The sequence below is a fragment of the Ictalurus furcatus genome, chromosome 16 (assembly GCF_023375685.1).
Source record: "Ictalurus furcatus strain D&B chromosome 16, Billie_1.0, whole genome shotgun sequence".
In the NCBI taxonomy this organism is placed as follows: Eukaryota; Metazoa; Chordata; class Actinopteri; order Siluriformes; family Ictaluridae; genus Ictalurus; species Ictalurus furcatus.
In genome coordinates this window covers 17,651,594-17,673,048 of record NC_071270.1, presented here as the reverse complement: position 1 = coordinate 17,673,048, position 21,455 = coordinate 17,651,594, and the positions used below count along the sequence as shown (strand labels likewise).

Here is a 21,455-nt window from a genome sequence, read left to right as displayed (position 1 = left end):
ATCAGTAATTCTTTGTAATCATAGTAGCATAGGGTGCAGCTGAAAAGCTGCACATACTGTATATGAAGTGCTTTTGAGGATGTAGGTTAGTGAATTTTATAATTACTAAAAACCACAGAAGCACTTTGCTTGTACAGTTGAAAAGGATTTTATGTCTTGTTTTTGTAAAAAATAAATAAATAGTAAACTACACTGAATTTTACATTTATGGCATTTGGCAGATGCCCTTATCCAGAGTGACTTACATTTATATATCTGAGCAGCTGAGGGTTAAGGGCCTTGCTCAAGGGCCCAACAGTGACAGCTTGAACTCATGACCTTCCAATCAGTAGCCCAACGTCTTAACCACTGAGCTACCACTGCCCATCTTAATGCCCCATTTTAATTTGCAATCTTAAAAAACATCCTTATAATCTCACAGAAAAAAAAAATCTGTTCCCAACTTATATATATATAGTGTATATACACACATATTAAAACATAACACATATATTCACATATGACCTGTACTGTGTCAGTTAATGCCACACATTTTGATCCGTAACATGAAAATGATCAAATCAATATTACGTTCTATGCAACATCGGAGTGTAAACCTCTGACTTCCACACCTTTTCAATTCATAACAAAGATTCGATATTTCATGATACCACTGAATCTGCTACAATATGATACAATACAAAACGACATGATACGATGAGATGCGATTCGATACAATTCTATTTAGTAGCCTCCAAATGATATGTGAGGCCTACAAATAATTTGCAAATGATGATGACTTAGAGAATGATTATTTTATAGAATTGTGGGCAAATCACCTTGTGTATTAAATTATCTACACATCAGTGTAAAAAATATATTTTTACATACAAGTTGTTTGTTCTTTTTCGATAATAATAGATTTATAATTGTTGCATCGATTAATTTCAATCATTGCCTTTTATTTTATTTATCGATCCAAACTCTTAGATCATTACACCTTTAATGCAACACATAATAAATAATTACATTTTGTAGTTATATACATGGGACATTATCTTTGAAACATCTTTTGCATATGAAATGCTTTAGACTACTAAACAATTAGAAAGCAAATGCCTTACAATTTTTGATTGCAATTTTCACAGGGTCATTCCAGCGCAGCTCCATTCTGCTTCATTATTTTGACTAATAAATTTATTTTCTTTAACCAGCACAGAGTTATCCGAGTACAACTTATTCAACATAGTTAATATGGTAATATTGTACTTAGAAACAGCCAGATGAGCTTTCAAAAGCTAGTAATCACAGGCTGAACTTATGCTTAAATATACATAGTAATTCTTGTACATTTATCTATTGAAATTGCCGAAATCATCTAAATTTGTAGAACCAGACCCAACAATCCATTTTTGATGTTAACGCCATCCATCCATCCATCCATCTTCTACCGCTTACTCCTTCTTCAGGGTCGCGGGGGATCCTGGAGCCTATCCCAGGGAGCATCGGGCACAAGGGATGTTAACACCAGTTATAATAATTAATCTCGATCTTCAGACTCCACTGATGCAATGACAGTGCTGGTGTCCATATCCACATAGTCCTACAAATGACACAAACAGATATGCACAAATCTTTTAGTTTGATAGTTTCCTATTAATATTTTATATTTACAACATTCTTAGATAGAGAATACTACTTTTAAAATGATGCCCATCATTATCGTCTGTGTTTACGGCAAGAAACACAGTAGAAACATTCAGACATATCTTCATACTATAGCCTGGTAACTGAAAAGCACTTACACGATCATTTTCCAGAATGTTCTCCAGAACTTTGACAATATCCATAAAGGAAGGTCTTGTGATGTAGGGGTCTTGCCAACAGTCTCTCATCATTTGAAGCCTGCAGTATACATTCATTCTTATATTGGCAGTGTTAATACCTGATGCTAACTTTGTTATTATTAAAAAATAAGTTCTTTTATAAATATTATGATAAATCTTTCATTTCCTTACTGATGAAAATTTGATAAATACACTCACTGCCACTTTATTAGGAATAGTATTAACCTGTACACCTGCACATTCGTGCAGTTATCTAATCATTCAATCAGTTGGCAGCAGCTCAATGCAAAAAAACAACAACATGCAGATACAGGTAATGTTCAGCTTCAGTTAATGTTCAGATCAAACATCAGAATGAAGAAAAGTGTGATCTCTGTGATTTTAACCGTGGCATGGATGTTGGTATAAGATGGGCTAGTTTGAATAAATTGCTGATCTCCTGGGATTTTCGCACACAATAGTCTCTAGAGTGTACACAGAATCGAAACTGCATTGTTCATAAGAGGGGTCAGAGGAAAATGGCCAGATTGTCTTTAGCTGCCAGGAAGTCTATAGTAACTCAAATAATTACTCTTTACAACCGTGGTGAGCAGGAGAGCATCTCAGAATGCATAAAACATTGACCTTGAGGTGGATGGGCTACAACAGCAAAAGACCACATTGGGTTCCACTCCTGTCAGCCAAGAACAGGAATCTGAGGCAATCATTGGCACAGACTCATGGAAACTGGACCGTTGAAGTTTAGAAGAAAAATCAACTGGTCTTTTTCCAGTATTCAACTATCCAGTTTACGTGACTCAGTTTAAGAGGCTCATCCACCCCAAGATTTGGTGTGTTGTGCATTTCGATATGCTTTTCTGCACACTATGGTTGTAAAGAGTGTTTATTTGAGGTACTACAGACTTCCTGTCAGCTCAGACCAGTCTGGTCATTCTCTTCTGATATCTCTCATCAACAAGGTGTTTCCCTCTGCAGACCCTCAGCTTGCAAGATGTTTTTTGTTTTTCCAAACCATTCAGTGTAAACTGTAGAGACTGTGTGTGAAAATCCCAGGAACTCAGCAGTTATAGAAATACTCAAAACAACCCATCTGGCACCAACAACCATGCCATGGTTAAAATCACAGAGATCACTTTTTTCACCATTCTGATGTTTGATGTGAACATTAACTGAAACTCTTGACCAGTAACTGCATGATTTCGTGTACTGTGCTGCTGCTACATGATTGGCTGATTACATAACTGCATAAATAACAGGTGTACAGGTATTCATGATAAAGTGACTGATGAGTGTATATAGGGTTAATGCTCCAGAAAGTCTTTAACAGGAACAATAAGTAATTCAGATTGATAGGACCCAGTTAAGCATGATTTTGGTTACCCAATGTTTTACACATATTGTGTTACTGGGGCAGGAATATAATAAGAATAACTTTTGCATATCCTCCTTATGTCTATATGGATTTCCATGTTCTCCAGTTTCTTCCCACCTCCAAAAAACAGGCCTGTAGGTGGATTGGCTTCTCTAAACTGCCCCTAGGTGTGAATGTGTGTGTGAATGGTGTCCTGTGATGGACTGGTGTCCCATCCAGCGTTTATTCGTGCCTCATATCCAGTGTTCTCGGTATAGGCTCCACATCTAGAAGTTACTGAAGATGAATTAATGAACAAATGGATATTACACTATAAAGACTCTTTTGTTCTGACAGCCACGGCAATAATATTCATTTTTGTTTATACAAAAGGGTTTAATTTAGCACCCTTACAGGCAGTTCAGTTTCTTGAGAAACCCTACAACTGACATTTCCTCTGTTGGAGGTGGTTGGGGGTTTTGAGAGTTGAGGTTGATACTGACTATCATGGAAATGATATAATCTACCCACAATCAACAGTAAAAATGATGTTTATTATTCCACCCTGTATTACAGATCATTCTAATTTGAAATGAGTCAGAAAGTCTTACCACAGCTACTCACAATTCTGGCCTGCATTCTTCTGGTTCTCGTGTCCTGTGGCCAGCACATACATAACTCACAACTTCCTCTGATGTTTTCAAGTCGGGGTATGGCACAGTGCCTAAAAGATAATAATGAAGGGTTAAAATCAATAGTAGATATACAGGATCGTTGAGCATTTCATATAATCGGACATTCTTTTATAACTCTATTCCTTCCACTTACCAAATGTTTGCATCTCCCAGACTACAATTCCAAAAGCCCAGACATCTCCTTTAAATCCGTATAAGTTATCTTTGAAGTATTCTGGAGGGTACCATCTAAAGGGAATTCGCTTCTGTATGGAGACACAAGAGTCTGAATATGGATAAACCACTTCACTGCAGTATGGAACTTGAGGATGAACGCCCCTGGCCCTACCTCAGTAAAATATTTCAATATGCTAGAGTAAGCAAACACTCATATATAAAATGAGGCGTCTCCATTGCTTCCCTAGAAGGCATGAACTCCATCTAATTTGAAAAAGCCTGTTGAGGTGAGTTCCATTAATTTACTAACATTAACTGGCTATATTTATTTACTAAGTTAGCCTGTTTTCATTGCTTCTGCCAAGTTAGGCTTGCACCGACTCCATCAGCAAACATAATCTTTTAGGCAGCATGTCAAGTTCTAGCTAACTGGTAAATATTGGTTATATTGGTTACTTACAGGATATTTTACTTCTGATTAATTCATTAGCAAAGTACGTAGCATTAGTCATGCATATGACCAGCAAACCTACAGAGACTGAATGATGTTTTCAGGCAAAATTGTGCAAAGACAAACAATATTTCCTTTTTGTCTACTTGGTAAATGGTAAATGGCACACTTATATAGCGCTTTTATCCAAAGCGCTTTACACTGTGTCTCATTCACACACACACTCACACACCAATGGTAGCAGAGCTGCCATGCAAGGTGCTAACTTGCCATTGGGAACAACTTGGGGTTTAGTGTCTTGCCCAAGGACACTTCGGTATGTGGAGTCATGTGGGCCAGGAATCGAACTGCCAACCCTACGATTAGTGGACAACCTGCTCTAAAACCTGAGCCACAGCCGCCCCATACTTGAAACGTGCCATAACCTATGTTGTGTTTAAACTTGAGAAAGCTAAAAGCCTTACACTGTTGGTCTTCTCACAGTTTCCCGAGAGTCTCAACCCCCTCGTTATGTCTCTGGCCAAGCCAAACTCGGCCAGTTTTACTTCATGGGGAAATCTCTGTACCATGATATTCCTCAGTGCCAGGTTGCAATGCAATATCTGATGATCACATAACAAGTCAATGCATCACACTATAATAAGTCATGTAGCTTGAAGAATATACAGATGGAGCTTGAGTACAAGTACCATTTTGGAGTGCAGATGGTCCATGGCCTGTGCTATGTGGTAAAGTGCAATGGTGAAGAGGTGCTGTAGCTCTTCCTGTTTGCACAGTCTATCTTTATTGGCTTTAAGGTAGGTGTGCAGGCTGCCATGTTCCACATTTTCCATAATTAACATATAGGGCTCTTTGACACACAGACAAACAATATTTCTGCAATTTAGTTCAGATAAATGTAATAACAGAGCAAGCTTATGAATCTGTATTGAGCTGAACAGAAATAAGCAATTATTGCAGGACAATATACTAAAAGCAATCCTTTCGATTGCTTATGATTCACAACTTATTATTCAGTACAACTTTCGATACTGATTAAGGAAATACACTACAAGTGAATAGAACATTTATAACAAGAAATGCACAAAACTATTTTATGCCATAAATTGGCATATATTTAGTATAAAATCTAAAATAAGTCCAGCAATAATCAACATTTTGGGAAATTCCTCTGTAATATCCTTCTAATTGGAATGTGCATGTGAAAAATTCATGAACGCAGAAATCATCTAGAAACCGAGATTTCCATTTGTCTGAATATAGAAGAAACCTGATGAGAAAAACAGTTTAAAAAATACAAATAAAATTTCAAATGTGGTTTCACAGGCTTCTACTCTAGTTAGTGTGGTTTATTATGTTCACAAAGGAAATTGACTTGTATATCATAATGACACTGCATAAAATGGCATCATTTCTGGGTTATATGACGATGTGATTTTACACTGAAATCACTTTTTTCTGTTGGGCTTTGATACTTATGTTCCTACTTTTAAAAGAAGACTTTTTTACTGATGCAACCAGAATTGTCATTTCTACCTGCAGTGTATTGCAAGTGTGACAGGAAAGATGACAGGAAAGCTCACATCATACCTTCTGTGATGTCCCAGTCTACAAGTTGTAACAGATTCGAGTGCGTGTTTAAAGTCCGCATGATCATAACCTCCCTTTTGACCAGCTTGGGTTTAGCGGCTAAAACGCAAAGATCAAAAACATACTAAACCACAAGGTCTTGGTTTAAACCAAGAAAAAATTCTAAAGGGTCAAAACCTTACCCCTTTTGTAGATTTTGCAGGTGAACATGGTGTGGCCATTGATAGCACCGTGTGTCATTTTTGCTTTATACAGCATGCCTTCTTTTCCAGCTTTGATGAGCTGATGCATCATGAGATTAGCTTTGTTAAATGAGGAACTCTGTGAAATATAGTTTTAGATGATCAACATTAGGTCATCCTTCTTGGAATAAAAACACTTATACATCTATCCAGAGAGATCTTACAGCTGACTTCATGCTTTGCAGGTTAAATTCAGAAGCTGAAATGGCATTTTGTTCCAGCTGGACTGTAATAATTTGTTCAGGCCCAGAGCTCTTCTCTGAAGGATCAGTTTCAGCAGATGGAAGAAACAGTGCCTGCTGCTGTGTGTTCTGCAGACTCCTAATTCTGCGCTTCATGGTCTGATACCTAGAGGAGTTAAAAGTTATTAAGCTGTGCGCATCTCAGATTAAAAAGCTTTCGAAATATAGAAGTCTGGGTTGGCGTAGATAAGGAGTAAACTCACGTTTTTAACCATGTTATAGACATTATGATGATCAGAAATATTGAAGCAAACAGAGTTATGATTATGCAAAGCAGCAAGCTTTCTCCATCTGAAAATCAAGATTGAAAATATATATATATATATATATATATTGCACAGAATGAAGTTACAACACATAACGTCAGCTTTTATTTTTCATTCCTTCACCAGCCAGTCAAACAGATTTAAGTGCTAATGGATACACACAAAGCTGTAACTTCTTAAAATCCTGTCTTACCATATGATTTTTCACATCTAAAATTTTCTTCCTTTGTGCTGTTGTGTGCTGTTGTGTAGGCAGGTGTTGTTGTTGAATAGTTTGATGCCATGCCAGTATTCTGCTTTGGTGTAGGCCTATACATCTGAAATAATAAAGAAAAAAACTGTAAAAGAAAAAAATAATAAAATGAAATAAATCTTTTTTTAAAAAATCTATATTTTCTACAATAAAATACTTTGGTCAATCCAGTATGATACACTGTATGTCCAAAAGTATGTTGACACCAGACGATCATATCCATACGTGGATCTTCCCCAAACTGTTTCCACAAAGTTGGAAGAACACAACTGTCTAGGATGTCTTCGTATGCTGTAGCATTAAGATTTCCTTTCACTGCAATTAAGAGGCTCAAACTTGTTCCAGCATGACAGGTCCTTGGAGTCATGGTTTGCCAAATTTGTCCTACACAGTCAACCCCACTAAACTGAACTTTTGGGATGAACTGGAATGCTGATTAAGTGCCAGGCTTTCTCGTCCAACATCAGTGTCTGACCTCATTAATGCTCTTGTGGCTGAATGAGTGCAAATCTCCCCAGCCATGCTTCAAAATCTAGTGGAAGGCCTTCCCAGAAGAGTGGAGGTTATTATAACAACAAAGAATGATTTCAAAAAGCACATACTGTCATGTGAGAAAATAAGTAGACCCCGTGGAAATTGTTGGCTTTTTTGACATATTTGGACAAGCAAACATTTGCTCAAATTTGAAACAGTGCCTATTAATAAAGTTGATATACTTGAAAAAAACCGCAAGGTTTTATAGTTAAAAAATTAACTTTTTCAATAATTTCTTCAACAGAATCAATAGAATATCAGTAGATGTGATATTCTTCTGTGGAAAAAGTAAGTACACCCTTTGCCTCAGAAGCTAGTATTGCCCCCTTAAGCAAAAATAACCTCTTGTAAGCATTTTGCATAATTGTCCACAAGGCTTGCTGGAATTTTTGGCCACTCTTCCATGCAATATTCTTTCATTCTTTCAGATGGTTGAGGTTCTTCTGTCTGTCTGCCTGTCTGTCTGTCTGTCATTGTCTTTATGTATAGTTACTTATGATATACTTGCATTACATAATTTATAGACTTTCAACAAACATGTATAAAACAATATTGAATTTAAAATCAAAATGTATCATCTAAAGATAAAATTGGTTTCTTATTTAACTCAGCCCCTTTAAATTCGTTAGCTGTAAGTTATGTCATGTCATGGGGGGAAAACACTATTGGTCCCTCGCCGAAGCAGTAGCTTTTATTGTTAAGCCAGTTTATCTCATTTGTTTACATTTTCGTATTAAAAATGGTTAAATAAAGCCACGCTTAACCTGTAAGAACCCACAGTGACAAAGGTGAAAAAGATGATCTGGAAAGGTCCTTTTTAAGCAGGAAATACCTAAGTGACATCTACTGAACATCCAGGTTAGGTCATGTGACAATGTGTGAGTTTTGTGTTACCATGACATAATTTTCAAAATGGCAGTCTGCCTGGTTGGCGCATGTTGCAGTGTTAACAGTTTTTAAAAAGGCTTGTTTTTGTTACTAAAGGTATGTTTCAACCCATTTAACCATTGTAATGTTTTAATAACATGTCCTATATTACATTTAACCTGTTTTGATCACATTTCTTGAACAACTTTATATAAAACAAGTTATGAAAATATCGTAGTGACGTGTGTCACATCGGGAAGTTAACCTTAAAAAAGTAGATGAAACTGTGATGTGACGTCTTTGTCACATTAAGAAAAATGGTGATGAGCTGCTCAATTAATTTAGCTGATTCATTTATTTTGAAGTGATATATTTTCTGCAGTTCATTTCAAAACATATTTAAACAAATGTAAACATAAAAATAACGTCAAATGAATTAAATTGTTAAAGAAATGTATTATGAAACTATTTTGCATATCTGTAACTAAAACTAACAAACAAAAAAGAGTTTAATATTGTGCGTTGGTCCTATTTTGCGGGCATTTAATCTTGAGTGTCACACCTCCAGACAATCTTCACACACCCCTGGAGTATTTCAGAATGTTCATAACTGTAGAAATGCTTGAGTTACTGAAGGAATAATCTAATTTGTACAGTGTGCAAAAATCTGAAGCTCAGAGAAATGTTAACACCACTGTTAACGAATTGGAAATATTGATTGGCCTCTATCTGCGCATGTGTCTGCAACAAATGCCGGGAAATCATGCATACTGGGAAAATAACACAAGGTGTCCCATGGTTGCCGACAACATGTCTCGCAACCGTTTTCAGACCCTGCTAGCATCGCTACATTTCACTGACAACACTGATTTGTCACAGGCAAGTATGGGATAAGTGTTGGAAGATCCATCCATGGCTTGATATGTTCACAAACAATGCCTGGATATCATCCCAGAAGAGCACAACTCTATTGATGAACAATCCTATGTGATTTTGTGTTCTATCAAGGTAGCACTGGGGGAAAAAACACCAATGGTATAGGAGGTGACATTGTGGTTTAGCTGTGTGAAACTCTCTCATCAAACCAAAACTACAAAAAAAATTTTCCTCTCTAGCACTGGTTCTCAAGCTTCTTCAGCGACAGATCTACTTTGTAGGAACACTCCGTTGCAATCGCTTAGCTGGTTGTCAGCTTGAAGATGAGAAAAGTCTTGCCAAACGAGGCAGAGGATCTGTTGATGCCATGGTGGAGAAGGAGCAAAGCATGATCATTGTCAGGTGGTATGACAACAAATCTGTTACCCTGATCTCATCCTACTGTGCAATTGAACCTCAAGACAAAGTTCAACACTGGAGCAAATCTGACAAAGCTTTTGTGGAGGTCAACAGGCCACACATTGTGAAGGAGTACAACAAATTCATGGGGGGAATAGACTTCCTTGATGCATGTGTCGCGAGATACAAATACCATATGAGATCATGTAGGTGGTACCTCTACTTGTTCTGCCAAACCATCATGTTGGGCCTTGTTAATGCATGATTGATCTACCGCCGTGACTATCAACTACTTGGTGTCCAAAAGCCATTGAAACAAAGGAGCTTCCAGGCAGAGGTTGCCACTAGCCTGATTCTTTTGAATTCACAGAGGGGTCGCCCAACGGTTCACGGCACATCTTCACAATCACCACCACCACCCAAGAGAGTTCATGTTGGAGTACCAGATGATGTTCACACCAACCAGGTTGCACACTGGGATGCGAAATGTGACACCATTGCAAAGTCTGCAAAGTCCATGTAACCACCACTGTCTGTGAGAAATGTGATGTGCGTCTTTGCTTCACTGAGGAAAGAAATTGTTTCAAATGCTTCCATCTCCGCTAGGATAAATTTCCAAGAATGCTTAACAAGGTGATAACAATGGTTTGATTATAGTGAATTTGGTGGAAAAGTTTTGCTTCCACTGAGCGTTTTGGTTTTTTTTTCTTACAGTTTTATTGCACAAGGGACATGTTTTTACAATGTTGTTGCACTGTTTACGTGTTTAGCTTGTTGAGAAGACCTCTAGTGTGAGGTAGTCATTTATTTTTATTCAGTTTGCACATTTTCATGTTTTAATTTGTGGTTAAACCTTTCCCGGAAAAGGTATCATTTTGATATATGTTATGGAAATGAAAGTAAAAAGGCTGTTTTTTTTTTGTTTGTTTGTTTTTTTTTTTGTAAAATTAAGTTGTGTAACTACATAACTATAACCATCAAAGTTATAGTTTTGAGATATGTTGTGACTAATAAAAAGGGAAACCAGTGTCAACTCTGAAAAATTGTTGTTGTTAAACCTAATGTTCACAGTTATGTAGTTTTAAAATATTTTGTGAAAAAGCAAATAAAATGCTAAAACTGTATTATTTCTGAAAAAAATAAATATTTTTTTGTTATGCCTACCCAGCAAAGTAATCATTTTGATATATGTTGTGGAAAAGCAAATAAATAGGAAAATCTGTTATTAAGCAAAAAACTGACAATTATTATTATTTTTTTTCCAGTTGAGGAAAAAACGCCCAATGTAACATATATGTAACATAAAAATATTTACTATAAACGCCCAATGTGACACGTGTAACATTATAGATCTTTCACAAGGAGGGGTTGTATTTCAAAAAGCATTTCGGAAATGTGTTCTATGTGGTCACTTTCATATCCCCCATATTTTTCCTATAAGAAGAAACGGGTCTGGGTTCTCACGGGTTAATAGGTTAAACTATTCCATATTTGACTCAAATTTAAATTAAAAGAAGAGTTTCGTTTCTATTGTCCATGTGGTCAAGATTGATATGGATTTTAAGAAGTAATTAGTAATGAGCAATGCAATTACTTTTCAGACAGAGTAATTAGTCAGTAATTTAAGTACAAATTTGACACTGTAATTAATCATGAGTAATTAATTACTTTTTTTGAAGTAATGTTGGTAAAGATTTACTGGAAAGTTAATTTAAAAAATTGTTCTAGCTGTTAATTTCAGAGTTACATGCTTATGAATGTTAGCATAAATGCCAAGGTTAACGTCTCCATGATTGCATTATAATTACTACTGCAAATTGAAATAAATAAAGGTAATGAAGGTTTGGCTTCTGAGATTAATTGCAGATTCTAACACTTCTATATTTAAATGTCCACAATTATTGTCACTTTGCATGAAAAAGTGCAAACATGTATAAGCATTACACACAAGCATTTTCTAAAACATTATGTTTTGTAGTACGCACATAGACATTGCCTTACATGACACATTCATTCATGCATTTTGCTTTTTTCTGAATTACATGTTTATAATGTATTAATATTTCTCTGCCTTCAAAGGTGGTCCCAAATTTTACACACTGGATCAGTGGTCTTACAGCCAGCTGTAAGTTTAACAAGTTCCTATCAATATCAATACTGTGACTTTAAGTGACATTTTATCCATAAAACCACAAAATATGGATGCGAATGCTGCTTTTTAAAAAAACAAATAAATAAAATAAATAAATAAATAAAAATTTAAGGAAAACTATTAAATAAATAAAGAAAGACAAGAAAACACAATTTTGGTAATGTGCAATGTGAATGTCTGTCAAGTCAATATGTTTTCATAATTAAAAGACATAGTTTTGAGAGCAGGCTGATTTTTGGACATCAGTGGGACGAGTGGGGCAAGTTTAACACAACCTGGAGTAAAACGTAGTTAAATCAGTTTAATTCATTTGACCTCTGATCACGATTACAATATTATTTGGTATAGAATAGATCTTTATCATCATCATTATGAATCACTTAGCTTTTATATGATGGTCACAGTATGTACCATCAAAAGAAGGCTAAGAGAATGGCAAAATAAAAGAAAGAATACAAGCTGCAGATTAAAATAGATAAACCTACCAGTGAAGATCAACTTCAACCTGCTATCATAACCATTCATAGTTTGTTTCATCTAGTTTCGCTTCATGGTTCTTCTTGGGGTAAAGAGGGGTGTTACTTTCCTTTCGTACTCTATAGCTGAATTCTTTACTGCTCTCTATGGAACATTCAACCCATTGCACAGTTTCAAGGCCCCCTTTCGTTGTGGTTTCCTGTCAGCACGCACTTGATTTCAAAAATCAAGCCTAAAAACATTAACTAGATAAGAGGGTTCTTTTAGACCTCATCAAAGCCAGATCCAGATCCAAACAAACACTGATTACAGTGTGCAAAATGGAAAAGTTCGAAGAAAACAAGCCTTCTTTAATAATACATGAATCAAAAACACAAATAAATAGTCTATGCATGAATGACATTCAATAAAATTATTAAATAAGGATAGTTCACCTAAAGAAGTCTATTCCCAAATGAAAAGACCCCCAGACATGGTTAGTTTTGCAGAAGAAAATGCTTGTTCTTCTCATGGTCTGTAAGATTGGAGCATTTTAAAATAGTATGCTTGCAATGAACTATGGTAACCTTCAAATTATCTTTCTTCCAAGCTGGGGGTGGGCCAGTCTGTTACTCTGAACATCATTAAAGCTACACTGCAAACAATGACATCTTCGCAAGTGAAAATATCTTGAATATATTCATATTGATCTAGTATTTATTATAAAGATTATAATAAACCAAACAGGAGATTACTAAACCATTTTTTATACATTTCTACCAAGTTCAGGCTTGAAATAGTCTTGTTAGTCGTGATTTTTTTTTTTTTCTAATTTAAGCATTTGTCTAGAAATAAACAAAATGATTTGCGAATAGAGTAAGACAATTTATCAATTGAAATGAGTAGAAATTCTACATAGATTAGACCAGTGGTTTTCAAAGTGGGGGCCGCCAGGGGGCCTCAACACTTTGGTGTGAAAAATAAATACATGATTTTTTTTTCAGACAACCACACACACACACACACACACACACACACACACACACACACACACAATCAATTCCTAATGTAATGTAATGTAAAGATGTAAGATGTAATAATGTAAAGATGTAAGATGTAATTATTAATAATAATAAAAAAGGGGGGATATATTCAGAAGTCTGTATTTTTAATGTGTTTTAAAGACATCTTGCAAAAGGGGGGCCTCGGTCAAATGTTAATGCCATTTGGGGGGCTTGCCCTGGAAAAGTTTGGAAACCCCTGGATTAGACTATATTCAAAGTATTTTTCACATGTTAAGATGTCATTTTATTGTCACTTCTTCTCTCTTCCCTGGAGTCAGGGAACTCTGGGCACAAGGCGGGGGACACCCTGGACAGGGTGCCAACCCATCGCAGGACACAATTACACACATTAATTCACCCATTCACACACTACGGATAAAATGGAAACACCAATCAGCCTACAACACGTCTTTGGACTGGGGGAGGAAACCGGAGTACCCAGAGGAAACCCCCGAAGCATGGGGAGAACATGCAAACTCCACGCACAGGGAGCAGAAGCAGGATTCGAACCACCCAACCCTCAAGGAGCGATGAAACAAGTCCAGGCTCTGCTATCCGTGTGCAATCAGCTTGTGCCGAAATCCTCTATGCACCCTTAGATCCACTCCATTTATGAACACTGCTTTCGTTCATACTAAATGTTTAATATTTCATATTCTTTTACACATATTTGAAAGAAAGAAAACAGGCTATATACATTGTATATAATAAGCCAGTGCAAATTATTTGATTTTGAACATAATATGTATTACATCAAATAGTTTAGTGTAAAATGAAAAAAGCTGATTTTTTTTTAAGACCATTTCAGTAGTAGATTATTAAGGTAGCAATCGACTATCATAGGACTCATTTCAGAAGAAAGAGAAAGAACAGTCATAAGAATTATTACCCATGTGCAGTTTAGCACTCAACATAACACACGAGACAGTTAAAGACACAGAAGAAGGATTATCAGGGCTAGGGTTTCACATTTGGGTTATATTTAATACTATTTCGACAAGCTTTACTAATCCAACTTCTTGATGTTAAATATGTCAAATAGTGGCACAATGTAACAAAATCAAAAACAATACTAATATCTGTACTTGTTTAACTCACTGATCTCAGATTTCTCTGAGCAGAGTGAATATTACAGCACAGAGGTCCACACTGTAAAATGCTTTATGTTCAGTAATAAACAGTTGACAAGTCGAAGGGTCCAATTTCTTATTTTTTTTTGTTCTTTTGTAAGCTACAAATAAATAAAGTGCTCAGGCGCTTCCTCTGTGGCATGCTAACACAATTTATAACTCTCGTTATCCTGAGCAAAGACAACATTGACAACACAGTGGCACAAACTGTACTACAGGATGATGAACGAATCAGGTTGGCACAGAGAAAAATGGTTCGAGTCACAAAATAAAAAACGACGTTTCACAACGGTTATGCCATATGCTACGATGACACTTTGTAAACGAGCGTGGAATGACATTCAAGATGTGCAACATTGCAGAATGTAACCAAGATAGCAACTTAAAGCATAGAAAAGTGCATACATAATTATCAACAAAATACGATGTCTAGAATCTTCCGATCTTTCTTTAAAAGAAATTAACAATAATAAATCATAAAATTACATAAAATACCAATGAACAGGACACCATTAAAGATTATTCCTTAAAAAAAAAATCATACTTAAAATCAATGTCACGATGCTGTTAAAAGTTTAACAATAAATAGACTAGTACCAAGTGCACATTGATGTGAATGACTATCCTTTGTCACGTATGTTTCATACAGTATGTGACCGGCACTTACTAATTTATTCTGTACATAAAAAAAAAAAAATTCACAGGTTAACACATAGAAATTAAAAACAGTGAGCGAGACAAACTGCCAAGAGAACAGACATTTTCTCAATTTGTCAGACAGTGCAAGCCAAAAAGAATTTGACAGTACCACAGTTTGGCTAAAAGTTAAAGAGGGAAAAAAAAAAAAAAACCCTTTCTCAATCTGAGAGAGTGGATCGTTTTGAGTGTTTCTCAGACACCGATGAGAGCGCAGGCATCACTGAACAACACAGTACTTCTTGTAGTCTGTTTCAAAATCCTCGTCCATGCTGCTGGTGTCAGCCATCTTTTTCCCGTCAGTCTTTGGCATGAACAGAGAGTAATCCACTCCCTGCTGCTCGTAGAAGAGGATGTATGCCGAATCGGTGTCGGTCTCCTCTGGATTCACCTCCTGCAGAAACAGATTCACAATGGAGTCAGTTTTGCAGAAGATAAATACATAACTACATAAATAAACAAATAAATAAATGTATCTTTTTTACAAGCTGGGGGTGGGCTAGTCTGTTACTCTGAACATCATATTGCAGCTACACTGCAATAAATTACATCTTAGGAAGTGAAAATATCTTGAATATAGGTCAAATTGATCTAGTGTTTCTTATTATAAAGATTACTTAACCAATTTCTTTACATTTCTACTAATTTCAAGCCTGAAAGAGTCTTGTTAGTCGTAATGCTACATTAAAGTGCACCTATTATGGTTTTGAAACGTGCCTAATTTTGTTTTAAAGGTCTCATACAATAGATTTACATGCGTCCAAAGTCAAAAAACACTTTGTGCTCATAATTTAAACTGCAGCATTACCTCCCCCTCCTCCCCCGTGTCACAAACGACTGGTTCGATGATCCGTTCTAAAGGATTCACTCTAAACTCCTCCTTTCAGAGAGCATACTCTGCTCTGATTGGTCAGATGTCCCAGTCTGTTGTGATTGGTCTACCACTGTCCGTGTGTTTCAATTAGGAAATGCCCATTACCATAACGAGTTTCAGCTCCATCTGTTTGTGAGCAGCCGATGAAAACCAGATCCAGGACTTTTTGTTACAAACCTACGTAGGTTCGTACAGGAAGTTAGTCTGGAATTACTAACGACTCGTTTCAGTTGTTCAGAATCGGTTCCTTCTTTTGGGAGTCAATAATTCCGTTTGTCGTGCGCTTTGATTTTTGAAACTTTGTAAATGTAAAAACGTCTGCAAACAGCTCTGTAACACACTCCATGAAAGGTAATATTTGAAAAACCATAATAGGTGCACTTTACGCATTAACAGAAACAGATTCCCAATGGCGCCACTGTAAATATATAAGAGACGGTCATATATTTGGAGGCTCCTGTGAGAACGCTTACCTTGCAGCTGCTGTCGTTGTAACAGTACCATTTCTCATTGGGGTTTTTGGCATAGGTGACGTAATGGCCTCCTCCGAGTATCCCTGAGTGACACTGCAAACACACAGATCATCACCACACAAGGGTTTTAGGTTGTGAAAAGGTTGTTTTCTGAAACTGAATAAGCATATTGTGCAGCACTCGTTCCCTTTATGAGTATTATAAGAAAAAAAAAAAATCTAATAACAGTCTACAATGGAATCTGATTGACAGGTGGTCAGTCACAGCCTGTGAAATTATCATTCTTGCATACTGGACAAATCCTACATTAATTAGCTAACTCACCAGGCAGTGGGAAGTGAAAGCTCCAACTTGACTAAACAGTATAATGTAACTAGTTAACTAGAGAGTACATTAATACAGACCAAAGGAAAGAAACAAGTATACAATCACGTAGCACATCAAGTTTTCACACCGAAATCTCGGCTAGGAGATTTGTCGTGCTCGCATAGCGCCTAAAAGATATTAGGATCTGACTAGTGTCCTTATTTTCGCTTGATATGTTAAGCCATGTTTAGTAAGCAGGACAGTTATATTATAGCATTGTATTTCACTTTATTTCACTCAGTTTTCACCTGGGTTCTGAAAAGATCATTCATCATCTGTGCATTCAATTAATCAGTCTAGTAAGAACAGTTCCACCGTCAGCCAGATCGTACCTCAGCCAATGGGCTTCAGATGCGTTCACTATAGCGCACTATCATCATGAAGTGCATTAGGCCTACTTTTGTTCTGAAAAAGTCAATAAGGAGTAGGTTTGTTGAACCTACTCGTCGGCTAGGCAACTACAAATAAAAAACTAAACAGTAAATCTTGTCCCAGGCTACGGATTTGTCCACCCCTGTACTATTAGGAATAGAATATAGTAAGTATGTAAATGGTATACTTTATATTTGGATATTGTAAACCTACATACCAAACACAGCCCATTTAACTTCCTATCACACACACAGGTCATTTGTTAACGTGCACTACATGAAGTGCCCATACCAAAATCAACATCTTACTGGACAGTAATTTTGGACACAGAGGACCAGTGTCAATGTGTAGGTACTCACCGATATTGCATACAGATCATAGATAGGCTCCAGACAGATCCTGTCTCTTTGGTCCTGTGAGGCCTCCAGGTCTATGCTGTCCTCAGTGCAGCCATTGCTCTCCAGTTCTGAAACTGTCGTAGCGTTGTCACAGTCTCTGACTGGCTCATCCCCCAGTGCGGAGTCCAGGCCTGTAGCTTCAGCTTCATTCTGGTTCTCAGACTTGATGTGCTCCAGCTCCACTGGACTTTCTCTGCCACTGTCCAGGCTCTCCCGACTGAGAGACAGCTGCAGACGTGAGTCCTGCCGGGGTGCCTTCTTGTGCCCCTGCTTGCACATGTCGCCTTTAGGGCTGCTGATGGGACTGCAGCCTCGACTGAGGGAGGAAGACAACAACCTACCAGAGCTCAGGGAATCTGTGGATCACGCACATAGGATATTAGAAACCATCAATTAAACTCAATTCAAACTTAACCAATTTCTCATTATTAATTCGTTCCCATCATGTTTTGTAAAAAAATTATGCACATTCCTGGATGGCTGACATCTACTCTTTATCACTAGGGCAACTTTTCCAAATGTGATTAAAATTTTTAAGAAATATATGGGCATTTTCAAATTTCTGTATTTCCATTCAAATTATTACAGACAATGACCCCTTTTTTCCCCAAATATAAAAATAGCTTGACATGGAACACTGGATAATTGTAGGCTGTTTGTTATATATTATATAAAATATCAATTAGAGATGCACCGATGTATCAGCCGATAAAGGCTATTTTTCACGCTATGGGCTATCGGCCGATAGTTTAGAAACATCCGATGATCAGGGCCGATTATATCCTGTCAATCAACAGAGGGCGAGAAAACACATTGATTTCATGCTGTGTGTAAAGATGATGTCTCTTGTGTGGAATGATGACAAAACTGCAGTTTGTAATCTCTGTAAGCTCTGCACTGATCAAATTTTACACCAGAAGTGATCAGCAGTGAAGCGGAGTCGAGTCTAATTTTTAAACATAAAAGTAGCATATATTTCACAGAAAAATATATTTGTAAAGTGGTATGTTTCATATGCAGTTAATGTTAATGAGTTAATATAATCAAAAAAAAGGTTTATATTAGGCCTATATATTACCAGTTTGATGTCAATAATGAAGTAGAAATGCTTTTGTTTGTGGTGAGTGAGTGAGACTAACAGGAGGTTTTTTAGAATTCAGTCAATGTTAATATGAATTAATAACATTCAATAAGTTAAGAAATCTTACTTTAACTTTAACACATTAACTCAATTCTGAAGATTAGAGTAATGTGTTTTCTGTTTATGAGACCAGTTACTGTGAAACAATTTGTTGAAATCAAGAGAAAGTTTTTATATGCATTCCTTCAGAATTGTGGAATTAATTAAGTTAAAAGAAAGTATAGAAGGCAGAACTAAATCGGTATCGGCCGATATCACTCTGAATAATCAGTTATCAGTATCGGCTGACAAATTAAGCATCGGTGCATCTCTAATATTAATTACAAAAACACTTGCTGTTGAGTGTTTTATTAAAAAAAATTTACATTTTACATGCTGCTGTGACTTTGACAATGTGAGTGCTTTTCACAATAAAATGAATTCCCCACAAATATTTCTGTCTTTATAAAATGCGTTTTTTTTTTGTTGTTGTTGTTTTATTAAGTTGTAAACAAATGGACCAGGGATTGTATCTCACTGCTTCCATTCCCAGCCCTGCATAACATACCATGAAATTAACTTCAATCTGAATCGGGGCGTAACCTGGCCTGGGCATTGGGGGCTGTAACCCCCAAGCGGTTTGTCACTACGTAACTGAACGTCAGTAAAAGAAGACGGCGGTGTTGTAATTTTATATCTTCAATGAACGGAGGCGAGACCAATCAGACAGGGTTTACAGGAAAATATGCTGAAAAACTTGTCTTATTGGCGGACAGCTCTCAATTCTGCCGATCGCTAGATTTTAAAAAATTTTTTTAAACCAGTAAAGAGATTGAAACTGAAACAGTAACATCCTCTGATGCTGAGCAGGAAAACAAGGTGTGTAAATGTCTGAGAGTTCCAGTTTACATGGACATAATATGAGCAGAGCATAAGGAAATATAATGTACTTGCATGGCACTGTAGCAGCTAAACCCATAGCTTAGTTTTGCCTAGTTAGAAAAAAGTTTTATATTTTACCGGTCTGGTAGTCCTACAAACAGTAACAACACCTGAGGAAAGTTTTATGATAAATCCAACCATTTCTGATGTATTTCAAAAAATACATGGAGAAGAATCTGGACTCAGCCCCGGATGATTAATAGTCCAGCTAATGCCCCTGAATCTGAATAAAAGCCTCAACTTTGTTTGCTGTGATGAGCTGACCTTTAATATTATTAACGTTGAGTGATGTGGGAATTCGGGGGGGATCTCCAGAATTTGTCCCATGTTCCTTTTCGGACAGCTCCTCTGCCAAACCACCTCTCCACCCCTGTTGATTGTGGTCTACTTCCCGTGGGGTCAAAAATGCACTCGGGTCAAAGTTATCCCTGGGAAACTGCACGATCTTCTGAGATTTAATCCAGCGATTGTTGACAAACTGGAACCGCTTCAAATGCACAATCTGCACCAGGGGAAACAAAACAAAACATGGTAGTATTCAATGAGAAGCGCACTATACAAATAGAAAGTCACAGGGAAATCTCTCTTGATTGCAATAACACAGATTTCAGTGCTTGGTGCTCTGGAAGAAGTGCTCTATTAGTACCAGTATTGGTGGAAGTCTCCAGATGTCCAGTTTCTTGGTGGCCAATCGGTGGGTCTTGCACTTGGAGCAGTAGTAGAGCTCATTTTCACCCAGCTCCTCTTCGGTGGTGAAGGCTCTCAGGCAACTGTCTAGACTGATTGGTTCTGCCTGAGCACGACGACTCCGCTCCACACTCACATGCTCCTCCACCAGCTACAGAATACCAAAAATAGAGAAGACAAGTCAACATTTTTTAAGGAATCCTTTAATCACACTAGAACTGTGTGCTGGTTGGCACTGCACGGTATTTTACTGTGCCTACTGTACTGTTTGCACACATGCATTTTATGTAGTTCTGTGTTGGTGTGTGTAGTTTCTTGTAGTTCTGTGCTGTGTTGTTGGTCCTGGAGGAACGGTGTTTCCTTTCACTGTGTATTGTACTAGCTATATATGGTTGAAATTACAATAAAGCCACTTGAATCAAATTGACTTGATTTAAAATAAGTGATCAACACCAACATAAGGAAATGGCTTTCTGGGCCTCCTTTTAATCCCCCATTCGAAATCTCAGTGGCCCTGCTCTGGATTGTTATTCATAGCTTACCCTCTCTTGGGACGTCTGGTAGCGGAGGTGCAATGCAGTAGGGTCCCAATCAACAGCTATGCAAGCATTGCCTACAATAGCCCTGTCATCATTACACACTATTATACAGCCTCTGCAGAACCTGACGACAAGACAGAGAGGATCAATGTTTCACATATGATGGTACAATCCACCCATTAATACACCGTGAATTTTATAGCCTTCACTCTTACTTATACCACGGACACCAGGCACAAGAGTTCCCATCTCCTTGCACAACACGCAGGGTGAAGGGGTAGTGGTAACCCAGACTGTCATCACTAAAGAAAAGCACAACAGTAAAATACAAATTTTAGATCCACTATCCAAAATGTTCTGAAACCTTTCACAGGGTTAGCACTGCGAAAAGTAAAGGCCAGATATATGTATGGGCAAAACGGGTCATTGAATGGGATT

At 37.1% G+C, this 21,455-nt stretch overlaps 2 protein-coding genes across 6 annotated transcripts in view; both read right to left on the bottom strand.

Moving 5' to 3' along the window:
- Positions 1–285: 285 nt before the first annotated feature.
- Positions 286–12,948, bottom strand: LOC128620280 (tyrosine kinase receptor Cad96Ca-like). 4 transcript variants are annotated; one of them, XM_053645143.1, is made up of 12 exons: positions 12,386–12,948; positions 7,013–7,136; positions 6,757–6,844; positions 6,476–6,659; positions 6,252–6,390; positions 6,070–6,168; positions 5,169–5,329; positions 4,944–5,081; positions 4,006–4,117; positions 3,802–3,901; positions 1,785–1,884; positions 286–1,582 (listed from the first exon to the last, which is right to left on the bottom strand). In XM_053645143.1, the coding sequence occupies exons 2-12, from the start codon at positions 7,134–7,136 to the stop codon at positions 1,520–1,522; spliced, it is 1,308 nt and encodes a 435-aa protein (XP_053501118.1). In that variant the 5' UTR covers positions 12,386–12,948; the 3' UTR covers positions 286–1,519. The 4 variants fall into 4 exon arrangements, with proteins under 4 accessions (XP_053501118.1, XP_053501114.1, XP_053501115.1 ...); XM_053645139.1 differs by lacking the exon at positions 12,386–12,948 and having other exon boundaries at positions 7,013–7,753; XM_053645140.1 differs by lacking the exons at positions 286–1,582; positions 12,386–12,948 and having other exon boundaries at positions 1,856–1,884; positions 3,789–3,901; positions 7,013–7,753.
- A 504-nt stretch (positions 12,949–13,452) lies between these two features.
- Positions 13,453–21,455, bottom strand: part of LOC128620278 (ubiquitin carboxyl-terminal hydrolase 32) — a 30,859-nt gene continuing 22,856 nt past the window's right edge. Inside the window, exons 27-33 of one of the 2 annotated variants that reach the window (XM_053645137.1) lie at positions 21,233–21,319; positions 21,021–21,141; positions 20,438–20,629; positions 20,056–20,293; positions 17,691–18,085; positions 16,594–16,686; positions 13,453–15,640 (exon numbers count right to left, since the gene is read on the bottom strand). In XM_053645137.1, coding sequence (XP_053501112.1) covers positions 15,467–15,640; positions 16,594–16,686; positions 17,691–18,085; positions 20,056–20,293; positions 20,438–20,629; positions 21,021–21,141; positions 21,233–21,319 — 1,300 coding nt within the window. In that variant the 3' untranslated portion in view covers positions 13,453–15,466. The remainder of the gene's footprint in view (positions 15,641–16,593; positions 16,687–17,690; positions 18,086–20,055; positions 20,294–20,437; positions 20,630–21,020; positions 21,142–21,232; positions 21,320–21,455) is intronic. The other variant, XM_053645138.1, reaches the window with a different exon arrangement.

Excerpts from the sequence above, each read along its gene's own strand:
- LOC128620280 (XM_053645139.1), bottom strand. The coding sequence starts at position 7,439 with ATGACTCCAAGGACCTGTCATGCTGGAACAAGTTTGAGCCTCTTAATT. Across the intron at positions 6,391-6,475 it reads TGCAAAGCATGAAGTCAGCT|AGTTCCTCATTTAACAAAGC; the intron begins GTAAGATCTCTC and ends TATATTTCACAG. Across the intron at positions 1,885-3,801 it reads GAAGAATGCAGGCCAGAATT|GCTTCAAATGATGAGAGACT; the intron begins GTGAGTAGCTGT and ends TGTATACTGCAG.